This window comes from Primulina huaijiensis, unplaced genomic scaffold (assembly GCF_012295235.1).
Source record: "Primulina huaijiensis isolate GDHJ02 unplaced genomic scaffold, ASM1229523v2 scaffold208326, whole genome shotgun sequence".
Lineage (NCBI taxonomy): Eukaryota > Viridiplantae > Streptophyta > Magnoliopsida > Lamiales > Gesneriaceae > Primulina > Primulina huaijiensis.
Window position 1 is genome coordinate 1 of NW_027355231.1, and position 13,455 is coordinate 13,455.

The 13,455-nt window shown below is 32.7% G+C and overlaps 1 protein-coding gene across 2 annotated transcripts; it reads left to right on the top strand.

Annotated features, from left to right (window-relative positions):
• Nucleotides 1-6,650: 6,650 nt before the first annotated feature.
• LOC140966965 (purple acid phosphatase 15-like) lies at nt 6,651-10,804 on the top strand. Of its 2 annotated transcripts, none has more exons than XM_073427287.1 (7): nt 6,651-7,031; nt 7,185-7,376; nt 7,520-7,853; nt 8,297-8,514; nt 8,616-8,806; nt 9,120-9,404; nt 10,144-10,804. In XM_073427287.1, exons 1-7 carry the CDS (start codon nt 6,776-6,778, stop codon nt 10,294-10,296), a joined length of 1,629 nt encoding a protein of 542 aa, XP_073283388.1. In that variant the 5' UTR covers nt 6,651-6,775; the 3' UTR covers nt 10,297-10,804. The 2 variants fall into 2 exon arrangements, with proteins under 2 accessions (XP_073283388.1, XP_073283389.1); XM_073427288.1 differs by having other exon boundaries at nt 6,794-7,031; nt 7,185-7,363.
• The last annotated feature ends 2,651 nt before the right edge of the window (nt 10,805-13,455 follow it).

Genomic DNA, 13,455 nt, shown 5'->3' on the forward strand with positions numbered 1-13,455 from the left:
ATTGTGAATATCGGTAGGGTTGACCCGACTCACATATAAAGATTCATGAGACCGTCTCACAAGAGACATACTCTATAAAGTTTTGAAAAATTGATTGTAGAATAAGAAAATACATTTTCCTGTTATAATTAATATTAGCTATTCCAAAGTAGAATCCTAAATGATAAGGTTGAATAACATAACTTCGATACTTTAAATCTACTTATATTTAAAATTTCGAGTTTCTTTGTTTTTTTTCCAAGGGATCATAAATGGGGAAGTGCAATTTGATCCATAATATTTAGCTGAAGTGTCAATTTGATTTTTCAAACTATGCCCAATTTAGTATTTCAAGCTAAAAGTCTTTCATAAATATCCAAAATAAATGTCTAATAGAAAATTCATAAGATGCCTTTAAAATGATATCAGAGCTTATAAAGAGTCCCGAGCATCTATTGTGTGAGTTGACACGAAGCATGATTATCCGTAGAGGACAACCTAGGCTCTGATAAAGACTTCTAGGTTAGCAAACGAATAGGTATTCTTTCGTGTATCGCTTTGTGATTGATCATTTTGATATCTCATTCCATCATATAAAAAGATTGGGCTCTTAGTTGGGGACATGAGCGAAAATGATATCAGAGTCTATGTTTTTATTTCAGACATATAAAATTATTATTCTTAAGTAACTTATCTTGCTAAGTATGAGATATTTCTCAAATTATGAATCCGAGTGTACGTACGGATTTATTATTTTCAGGTTTCATTCCAATATTTTGGAATATGTGAAACAAAGAAATCTAATAAAAATTTGTTATCACGACTAACCAGAAACAAATCAAACTACTAAGGTATAATATGATTCAAAATACTATATTCTTAGAAATAGTCTCGGATTCCTTTAAATTCTCAGTAGATCTTAGAAAAATCCAAAATAAGGTACAAAATCATGACAACCATTTATATTATATATCACGAAAAATTGAAGAAATCCTTGAAAAAAAAGAAAAAATTATTGGAACATTGAAGGATATTCAAACAAAAATCCAAACCCTATGACAACAACCTAGTTCTAGCAATAGGATCTCCAGAGGAATGTTACCATCATCCTTTGGTAGCAAACCCTTATTATATCAAAGAGGGAAAATCAAAGTAGTGCAAAAACATTTAACCAACGAAGAGAAAATGATAAATCTTATAAAAAAAAAAGTCTTATCAAAGAAAATAATCCGATAACAAGTATAGAAATTATTGGTCTCAATGATATTAAAGACCTTGTATCTTTTGCAAACTTCGGTTGTAGATCTCAAAATAAACACAACTGGGGATGAACAATCCCTAGTTAATAGAGTGCCTTCTCGAACCACCAAGTGAAATTGTGTGATTCTATGATACAAACATGATTTCCAGGTTGGTGGAGAATCATACCCAGTGGGAACATTGTCAAGGATAAATCAAATTCTCTTGCACCAAACACCCTATAGAAGACTGTTTTAGAACAAATACATCTTTACAGGGTTATACTTAACCTTGATATAAAGAAGATCTCATAGATGATTGAACATCGGTAATGAGAATCGTAACAGGAACAATTGATCTCAACAGAGAATAATACATTAAACTTTTAGAAATGAGTTTCTTGGTATCAATTAAAATCGCTTGGGATATGATTTCGGTCGAAACCAAAGATTCAATCCTAGTTGAAGAATCTCTTAGCGAGATATTTGGAAGAATATCAACCCTATTTAAGGAACAATTTATAGGGTGGATTATTTGAAAAGTCAAGATACCGAGAATAAAAGAAAATATACAAGCTATGTATAGTTTTGAATTACATGACATATGTTTAGTATATGTATACATTATGTTATTCATTAAATATAAATGAAATTTATGAGTAAAAAAAATCAAAGCAATGCAATTTTTCTTCGTCAAAATGCCAATTCTTTGAAAATAGATGCTAGTAAAATAATACATCCCTGACAACCCAGATACTATAGTCAGAAGGGCCACTTTTTTAAAAGGAAAATTGCCACAATGTTGTCATTAAATATAATTGCCAAAAAAAAAAAAGTTACAAAAGATTAAGGGGTATAAACAAATGTACTTAGTTATGTTGTAGAGAAAATGATATTCTAAAAATTATTAGAAGCAAACCACAAGGTTAGAAAAGGAAGATCTTTATATCTCATCATTATGCCAGAAATTATGCCAGAAGTGGGAGAAGTGAAATAAGTTCTTGGAAAATAAGAACAATATGGTCTAGACAAAAAGTCATGTCTTACAAATCTAAGCAAAGAAGTAGACCATCAAAAGTATGATGTATTCTCAGGCATCAAACTCATCTCGAATCATGGGACGAATACCAACAATAAAACTTTCAAATATCTCACACCAGAGCTCATGAAATTTTAAAAAGTTGTAATTGCTAGACATGTGGGGCAAAAGGTCACATTTCAATAAATTGTCCAGAAAATGATAGAAAGATAATAAGGCACTTTGAACCAACTCTCGATATTGAAAAAATGGTTTATTACTAAGACCTAGTTAAAGAATACCAGTTTGAAGATATTCATTCAAAAGAGAGTATATATGATGAAAAAGAAGTCTCGAGTCAAGAAGAGTTCGATGAAACATAATTAGAATCTAACTGAAGACAAAATGTTTCGACATGAAACACGTGGATATTTGTTTGGTTTCTTTATCCAGATAATCATATCTCATAACACAGTCCAAAATATCATGAGAGAAAACCCTAGCTTATTGAGATATCAAAGATTCTCTGCCGGGCAGGTAAAAAAATTCTTAGAAAATCTAGACCTAAGAAACAAAAAAAGTATCATCTAATCTATACAGTGTCCAGAAAGGAAATGATAATCCAATTGAACTTACAGGAATCCGGATAGAGATGCAATTAATTTCTTTTGAAAAAATAAAAAAAGAATTACAGAAACTCAAGCTAGAAGTAGCACGAACCATGTCTTGGATTCATATCGGAGCAGCACAGATAATGATAAAAGTTACTTTTAAAGAATGAATAGATTCAATAATTGATATTATTATATGCGATAAATGAATCTTTGATCTTCAAGATTCAATAATGGAAATTATCTTAGGGAATATCTATGTAGGATAAATTGAAAGAGTAATTTATCCAAGAATAGTCTCAACCTGACATACCTATATTTTAGCCGAGCCTTGACGTTGCATCAAAATTTCAAAGAAAAAAGACTGATGAAAGAAGCATGTAATAGATCATATTCTATTACCTATCAGGTTTCATATATTATGTTTAATATACATAATTCAGAATTGTTGATTAAAAATGAGTTTATTGAAATATCATAAATATTTGGGAAAGTTACTCAAGCAATTTATCTAAAAAAATTCGAGTTTCCTCTAATACAAAAAATAGATATCCAGATCTAAGACAACCCAATTCTACAAAAAATCAAAGTCTTAGATTGAAACCAAAAAGACTATCTTTCCAAGTATATAGAATTGTGAGTCACGTATGGGTGAAAACACCTGCCCATGATACCCAATCGGCGCCAAAAATAAATTTTCAATAATAGGAAAGTTTAGATATCCAAAAATATTGAGAGAAGTCGAAGTAGTATTTGATATTATAGGAATAAAATCAATTTTTTTGTAATATCATATACTATTTGGAACAACATATGATAGGAACCTACCAAAGAATGATAAACATTGGAGAATTGGAGGTTTATATCAAAGAAATTCCAGGAAAAAACCTGATCAATTGATTATTGAACTAGAATTTCTCGAGGAACACAAATCTTGAAAATGACTCGAAAACAGAATGAAATTCATGGCAGAGGATCGAGTGTGGAAAATCCATTGACCACGAGTCTATTGCCAATATATGTCTTAGTGGAGATGTTATACAAACAATATAAAATATAATATTTTGCTCTTATATTGATTCAGGAGCTGGAATTTGTACTTCAAAGCGAGAAGTTTTTCCAAAAGAATGGGATGAATAATCATCTCAAAAAGCTGGCGAGATTTCTCAAAATGAATCTTAATTTTATGTTAAAGGATTAAAAAATAAGAAATACTAATCAGAAGTGTAGGAAAAACGCCTTGGTACAAGGTGAAAATACCACTGATTTATTTTTATGATACGGGAGCAGATTTTGTTTTAAAAAACAATTTTTTTTTACAAATATTTAAAATCATATACACAAGAAAATGAGACTAGAAGATTAATGTGCAGAATACCATGTGATCAAAAAGTCATAGTGACTAAGAGGAACATTTTACATAAAAATGTCAATATAGTTTCACAACAAGCGTGGTCATGGAGAAAATTTTCTACACCTAAAATTGAAATATTCTAGAAGGTTTTGAGAAACAATGATCCAAATAAGAACAAAACAAAACCTTCAATTGGGAGAAATTTAATTCCCCAAGATAACTTTAAAACAAAAAAATGTAGAGTTCAAATAAAAAATTCTTAAAATATGTAAGAGAATGATAAAAGAAAACTACATTGAAAATCATTTGGCATGATGAAAAAGAAATAAACTCCAAACTAGTCTTAAAATTAAGAAAAACAAAGAATATTAGTTCGTTAGATTCAAACATATCCTAATGAACATAATTGATCGAAAGAATATATAGATTATTATCTAAGAAAATTTGGATCTTGGTTTAATCAAAGCAAGAATATCACCATATAGCAGTCTAGGTTTTTTGGTAGTAAATTATTGTGAAATCAAATGAAATAAACTCATGTTAGTAAAAAATTATCAAAAAATTAATAAAATTCTAGAGTTTGATGTGTATTTTATACTTAATATAGATAATTTAATTAGTTACATACACAACATTAAAATGTTCTCTAAATTTGATTGTAAGTCTGTATTCTATCAGATTTAGATGAAAGAAGAAAACAATAAATTCACAACTTTATCAACACCACAATGTCATTATATTAAGGAAGTATTACCAATGAGATTGATTAATGCACCTCAAATATTTCAAATAAAGATGGATAATCTGTTTAATTAAAGATTATTTTGAGTTTGTGTTTGTCTATATTGATGATATTTTAATTGCATCTAAAAATATGGATGAACATGTTAAACATTTATAAATTTTCTCTAAAATTTGTAAACAAAAACGATTTGACATATCTGAAAAGAAGACAATCATATCTACAAAGAAAATTAAATACCTTAGAATATAAATAGACGAGTTCAGAATAATTCTTCAAGAACACATTGTGTAAAAAGTACAAAATTTTCCAATAAGCTATACAATGACACATCGACGAAAAAATAATTTTATGTTGCAAGAAAAGCTTTTGCAAAATGGTCATTATTTCTATTTGCTAATAAATTTACTTTTATATTCGATAATACATAATTTAAAGTTTTCTTTAAAAATATAATTGAATTTAAACTCGAGAAGACTATATTATTAAGATGAAAAATTTTATGTCAAAATTATATTTTTTGATATTGTTATTATTATATCTCATGAAAATATTCTTGTAGATTTTTATTAGATGGACAACACTAACGTCGATGTCATCATGAAGAGGCATTTGAAAGGACGCCTTGAAATATTTCAAAAATAGTTCAATAAGCTTGTCCTAAATGCAGAAATTACTGGTAGGCTACAACAAGTTGATAAGAATACTGTCTCTAATCGCATTACATGTTATTTGCATGTTTACACTCGGTTATGATCTGTATTACAAAAGCCTATCCTCCAAGTTATTGAGAAATCATTGACTTCTCAAAAAGAGAGTTTTTCGAGTATAAAGCTCTATACCTGGAGTAGGAGTTCAAGTATCCTCTAACACAAGTACTAAGTCGAGATCGTCTTTAGATGAGTATGCCCAAACAAAAATTGATAGTCCAGATCTTTATATCGAGCCATCAAGTCAACTCTTCACTTCAAAGATTGAAAAAGAAGATATCAATCTTAGACCTCGAACAAACAACCTTAGATATCAACATTAGAACTCAAACAAACAAAATAAAATTTTCATATAAACAAAGGAGGAATTTGTCGTTGTATTCTATTACTTATATGTCAAATCCGATTCAAATAAACGACTAAGAACAATTTATTTTTGCTCATAACTAAATTAAAAACTTTAAAACAAAATGTGTTATACATATGGAATATATAATGTTCATGGTATAGCTTGAGAAAGATCACCAGCCTAATGGTTTTGCAAGCTTGTCTAGCAGTCTAAACATTCAGCAAATTTTAATTAGCATTTTTATCGTCGACGATGTTGTCCAAATCAGAGAAGATTATAATATGAGACGATATCACTTATCATTTTTGTGATATGATTTGATCTGGTCTATATTTAGAGCGATGTAGGAAAGCTGTCTTACAAAATTAATCGATTATGACGATCTTTCATGAATTTTTTTAATCATAATTTGTTTGTTAATTTATATTTCTATTTGTATTTATTTGTATCTTTTAAGGTGAATATTTAAATTTTTTTATTGAAACAAAATAATAGTGGTTAAATACTTCAATTTGATTTACATAAAAAAAAATTTATGTTCTCTATATATTTCAAGACTATAAAAGCTTGAAATTAATTCATGGTTTCAATTATGACTACACGCAGATTTCCATTTTGATGGAGGATCCAAAGGGAATCAGTGGAGCATATTCTCCACTCTCAAGTACCGATGCCATGGGGACTTTCAATTCGCCACCTGAGGATTTGATAAAGGGTTCTTGAAAAGCACCTCAAATTGTATCCACTATTCAGTTTCCTGGGTTTCTTGAAATTATGGTTCGTGAAGTGGTAGCAGTGTTCAGTTTCCTTTTACTAAATTTATTCCGAGTATTTGGTGAGATTCCGACAACTTTACAAGGACCCTTTAAGCCCGTAACTGTTCCGTTGGATGAGAGTTTTAGGGGTCATGCAATTGATTTACCTGACACTGATCCCAGAGTGAAGAGGGATGTCAAAGGGTTTGAGCCCGAGCAAATTTCAGTCTCCCTTTCTTCCAGTCATGATTCTATCTGGATTTCATGGATTACAGGTTTTTTTTTTCCCAAGAATCTATTGGGATTTGCTTCGATTCAATCATACTGTGGCCGATTCTAAAAATTTTATGCCTTCTAATTTGTTATGAGATTCTGTGTTATGCTCGGAACGTAGTTTGCTGATCTAGAAGGGGCATTTCTTGGTGCAGGGGAATTCCAAATGGGTGGAAATATAAAACCATTGGATCCGAAAACCATTGCAAGTGTTGTTCATTATGGCAAGTTGAGATTTCCTATGATTCACAAAGCTACTGGAGAGTCTCTTGTGTACAGCCAGCTCTATTCTTTCGAGGGCCTCGAAAATTACACTTCGGGAATTATTCATCATGTACGTCTTACAGGTATTCGAAGAGATTTTCGCGTATCCGAGATCTTTTTGTTTAGGCAAATCCATTATGTTTTTTTGAATCTTCGAATGCCAAATTATTATAGATAGAAGCATGTGGTTCTACTCAAATAGATGGTGTATTAACATCTTCTGCAGGTCTGGAACCGAACACTCTATATTATTATCGGTGTGGAGATCCTTCAAAACAGTTAATGAGTGCTATACACTCGTTTAAGACAATGCCGGTTTCTGGTCCTAGGAGTTATCCGAGTAGGATAGCTTTGGTTGGAGACTTAGGTCTCACATACAACACCACTTCGACTATCGACCATTTGAGGAGCAATAATCCTGATCTAATTCTGTTAGTTGGAGATGTATGTTATGCTAATTTGTATCTTACCAATGGGACTGGTTCTGATTGCTATTCTTGCTCGTTTGCCGATACTCCAATACACGAGACTTATCAACCTCGGTGGGATTATTGGGGGAGGTGATGACTCGTATTCTGCATCTCTCTTTAAGTTAATCTTTATTAGTTGCGATTTTGTTATTAGGATGCAATTAGTGATGTCCCACTTGGATTCAAAGACATACTTCGGCTGACATTTGAGTACAATTAGATTCTTCACTTGCTTAAGGTAAAACGTATCTCTAGGGATGCCATTGGGGTGCGTTTTGTTTGCAGGGCCCTAACCCGGTAGGCTTGGTCTGCGACTATTATGTTTCTACTGTTCTTTCTTTACCTCCACCTGATGATTGTAACTTGAGTTATGTAATGAGAAATTTTCTTGTGTTCATGAGATTCCTCTAGTTTTTCTTTCCTAAAATCTCTATGATTTGTGTCACGCTACCATTTTCGTGGCACCTGTCCTCCTTTGAACATGTTCATGACTCTGGAAGCAATCAATGAGTTATGGCTCCATGATTTTTCAGATTTATGAAGCCTTTGGTGTCTAAAGTTCCAATTATGATGGTACAAGGCAACCATGAAATTGAAGAACAAGCTGAAAATCAGACTTTTGCATCCTATATCTCTAGATTTGCATTCCCATCAAAAGAAAGTAGATTTTCTTCCCCATTCTACTATTCGTTTGATGCAGGGGGCATACATTTTATAGTCCTTGGGGCATATGTTGCTTATAATAAATCAGGTATATGAACAAACCTTACATGGTCACCTAGAAAGTGAAACATTTGTTCAAGTTTGGTTAATGTACCTGGCTGGACTTTTTCTTTAACGTCTTGACTGCAGATGATCAATATAAATGGTTGCACAAAGATCTAGAGAGTGTTAATCGAGATGTTACTCCATGGTTGATAGCTACTTGGCATCCACCCTGGTATGCCACATACACGGCTCACTACCGAGAAGCTGAATGTATGAAGGTGGCGATGGAAGATTTGTTGTATGAGTATGGTGTGGACATAGTCTTTAACGGACATGTAAGTGTTTGTTTATTTTAACTTCTCTATGTTTTCAAACACTTGTTTCTTTCTAGGATATGCTAAGTTGGTATGTAGGTGCTATGACCTGTTAATATCTCATGAAAAACCATGGACTTTTCCATGAACTTCTTTTTCAATTCACTACATTCATGAACATGAAAACAAATCGAGTTCCTTCGAGGACCTTGTTATTACCATTGCCAAAACTTTAGCATATGCTATTGTCTATATATATTGCCAACTTGCCATAATTTTTTCTCTTTCCATTTCATTATAATTTTGGAATGGTAAAATATGTGAAAATATTCAGGTTCATGCCTATGAGAGGTCAAATAGAGTATATAACTATACTCTGGATCCTTGTGGTCCAATCTATATAGTGATTGGCGATGGTGGAAATCGAGAGAAAATGTCAATCAAGCATGCTGACGAGCCAGGAAACTGTCCAGAACCATCCACCACGCCTGACCAATTTATGGGTGGATTTTGTGCGCGCAATTTTACATCAGGACCAGCAGCTGGTAATTTCTGTTGGGATCGACAACCTGAATATAGCGCATACAGGGAAACTAGCTTTGGCCATGGCATTCTTGAGGTACTTGTTCCCTCACCTCGTTTCTTACGTTCATGAGCATCTGCCAAAAAAAATTATGAGAAAAAATTTGAGTATTATCCATTAGATAGTTCGGGTTAGATACAGAGTAACATATACCGTTTCAGGTTCAACAATGTGTTTGTTGTATAGTATTGTGTAAGAGATAGACCCTAGCATTGACACAGGCCTTAACCTTGACTACAATAATAATAGTTTTTATATATGTTTCATTTAAAAATGTAACTTCCTACCAACCTTCTTACAGGGATGTTGAACTTTGAAAGTTCTTGAGGTTTGTTGATAAAAAATCACTATATCCCTATTTATGCATAGTTATACTCTATTCAGATCTAGTTGTTTTGAATCCCTGCCTGCGACGGCCGAATGTCACATTCAGTGATATATACACCATATAGATTCCTTGAAGTAAAAACATCTATGTCTGAAATCATCAAAACCCTTCCCTTATTTACACGTCATGCATCCTTTAGTTCAATATAAAATTTTGGATACCTTGTATATTTGTAGTGATTATTATAATTAATATTATGAGATAAAAATAAGTTTCAGTCAGGAGGATATACGTCTCTTAGATGTAAATCTTAAGAGCGGCCAACCACGTAATTTGTTTTATCTTAGTACCATGTTAAAATCCAGCAACTTGAATGCTATGCTCCGTGGTATGATTTAGTTTGAAAAAGGAAACGAAAGCCGCATGTCTTAGATGTTTTGATTGCAGGTGAAGAATGAGACACACGCCCTGTGGACATGGTACCGGAATCAAGACATGTACAACAAATTTGGAGACCAAATTTACATCGTCAGGCAACCAGATAAATGTTTAGTCGACCAGAAGGTGATTAGACATTGTATGAAAAATTATAACATGTAGCTTTCTAACTAAAAACTGTCTACACATAATTAATATAGCACTGGAATGTAACTTAACAACTACACATGGGTATAGTTTGATAGTACAAATAATTTTAGGTTGCGGTTGAATGAGAGAATTTGATTTGGGGACAGATTTGTTTTGGAAAACGAATTTCAAGTGACTCGTATCTTGGGCGTATTTGAAATCCACCACCATTATTACTGAAATCGCATAATTTGAGATAAAGTGGATTTGGAATACGTTTAAAGTGTACTCTACGTAAAGTTATGCAATTTCAACAACAATTTAAGTTGAATTTCAAATGCGCCCAAGTTAGGTTTCATTTGAAATTTACGGTTCAAATTCATCCCCTAGGTCAAATTCGTCACAAATCAAATGGTTGCAGATAGAAACATATTCATGTCCTTCTAAGATAGTATAGTGTTAACTTTTATGTATGGCGAACACCTTATGTAAGTTTTACGTTGTTTTCAAAGAATCATTTTCTGCCTGGATTGAAGAACTTCATATGGACTATGTTTTAAGTTATTGGGAGGATTACATATTTTTCATAAGACTAAAAAAATAACTAAAAGATTCAAATTTGTCGATAACTCGGAGTCAGTCAAACAAATGTGTCCTCGCTTAACATTGTAGAAAGTTTTCTGCAGTCAAAAGGCATTTCTTGACTGATTTTTGGAATTCTTGGAATATTTATGACCCTTTTGATTCATACAAAAGTGGATAAATTTTTGCCTTCAACTTTTTCATGGGTGGCTGTTTTTGTAGAGAAGCGTGAGATTATATATGCTAGATGTTTTGTTCGAAAAGTCATATGTGTCCGATTGCCATAAAAAATTGTAAATGGACAATGATCATTAATAACATTGTAATAGATTTTGTAAAAGAATTTGGTCCCTTTCCCTTTTAATTAATAATAATGTAATGCATCGTGGGAAAGCTTGGAAAATTATACCACGGTGTCAAAAAGAGTTGCTGTCAGAAATATTGGAAGCTAAGTGTTACAAGATGATATAGTGTTATGATGTGAGAAGCTCATACCGAATCTGCGGAGAAAATTGCTATGTAGATCAAAGTTACATTTTTAAGGAATGAAAATACGTGATCAGAGATAAAGTAGATATGAGTAGATAACTAATAAATAAAGATTTGATTGTCCTAAAATTGGCCGTACCCATATATTTGAAGTGACGGCCTGAGCCAATTCGCGACGGAGGATAGGCGGAGGCCAAACTGATGACTGGAAGTCGAGTCGACTCAGCTTGTAGAGGTTCCAAGTGAGGCTTATGGGAAGAAGTATGCTTGATGTGCTACGTCGTGTGCCCGAGATATCACGATGGAGGGAGAGCGCTCTAGGGGCATCATGTAGGAGTGGGCTTTAGGTTTTTGATATCATAATAATTATTATTATAAAAAGGACATAACATTATAAAAAATAATACAATAGTTATTTTTAAAATATTATATAATAATTAATAATATTATTGTTACTGATATTTATAATATTTTAATGTTTTTTTAACTAAAATAATAATATGATAACTGTAACGACTATGGTCGTAGGCTGATCCTACATGAGACTCAGCTGATGTCCATGCACCATTACTGGTAATGGGTCGTAGGTTGTTCCAGCATGGATCGTAGCTCATGTCCATGCACCGTCACTCATAGAATATCCCACATTTGGAAAGTGGTTTCTTTCGCCTCCCCAACATTTGAACCCGGGACCTCCATGCTTAAGTACCTATATTCTTAAAGTGATGGTACCAATTGAGTTATGCCCATGTACCACTGTTGGTCATTGGCCGTAGGTTGGTCCAGTATAGGTCGTAGCCCATGTCTATGCACTGTCACTCATAGAATATTTCATCCCTAGAAAGTGGTTTCTTTTAGCACTTTAAGAATGTAGGTACTTATGCCTGGAGGTCTTGGGTTGAAGGGTGGGGGAGACGAAAGATACCACTTTCAGGGATAGAATATTCTATAAGTGACGGTACATAAGCATGGACTACGACCCATGATGGACCAACCTATAGCCCATGACTAGCAGTGGTGCATAAGCTTGAGCCGAGTCTCATGTTGGACTAACCTACAGCCCATGATCGTTACCAAAAAAAGTGTTATACTTAAGGGAGATGTACTATGTGTGCGTGAGTTGCAAACTTAAATTTTAAAGATTTTGATGACATGTGACGAGGTAAAGACTGAAAGTTTTACGGACGTGTGTATATTGGTCCTTGGGTCGGGGTACCACGCCAAATATGAGGATCCATTCTAGGGAGTCAAATTTAAGATCTATTCTGAGGAGTTAAGCCAGAAAAATAAGATCCGTTCTAGGGAATTGAACCAGAAAATAAGATCCAAACAAGAATTTATGAGCCTCATTTCGTAAAATTTTATTTGCGAATTCTAGTTGAGGATTTAGGTTGAGAAAGATCTAAGGAAAAATGTTGAATTTTTTATGTTATGTTATTTACAAAATCTGATGTGAAAAATGTATTTTTATATGTTCAAGTTTTGAGGAATAATATTAATGCATGTCTTAAATTTTATTATATAATATTTGTTATTTCCGAAATAACCTACTGGGCCTTTGGGCTCACTAATTTTCATCGATGTAGGTGCAGAAGAGTAGGTGGCGCTAACTGGTGAGGATGAGCGGACTAGATGTGGGGAGCACTTCATCCTAGCCATTATGTTTCCGTTTATGAAAGTTATTTATTGGATTTAAGTATTTATGATTTGACACTTAAGATTTTGACCTTGCTAGTATTCATGTATTATGGTTTTTAAGCTGCATTTCGCGCTCGAACGAGGAACGGAGTTCGGGAATATTTAAGAAAAATATTTTTATTAAATAATTATGTTCAATTATTTAATATATGGTGTATGATTTTTTAAAATGAGCCTTGGGTGGGTATTTTTACTCGTCGAATTGTATTTTTAACCAGTACACAAATTTTAGCGAATCAGGGGACTTTTTAAGGGCTCAGATAATATTTTCCAAAACGTACCTAAACGAAATATTTTTCATAGTGTTTTGGGCTTCATGGGTTTATTTTAATGATTAATGGGCTCAATTTTTAATCCACATAATCTTTTAATTAGGGCCCATTAGTAACTTAATTACCATCTAAACTAAACCCTAAACCTTTT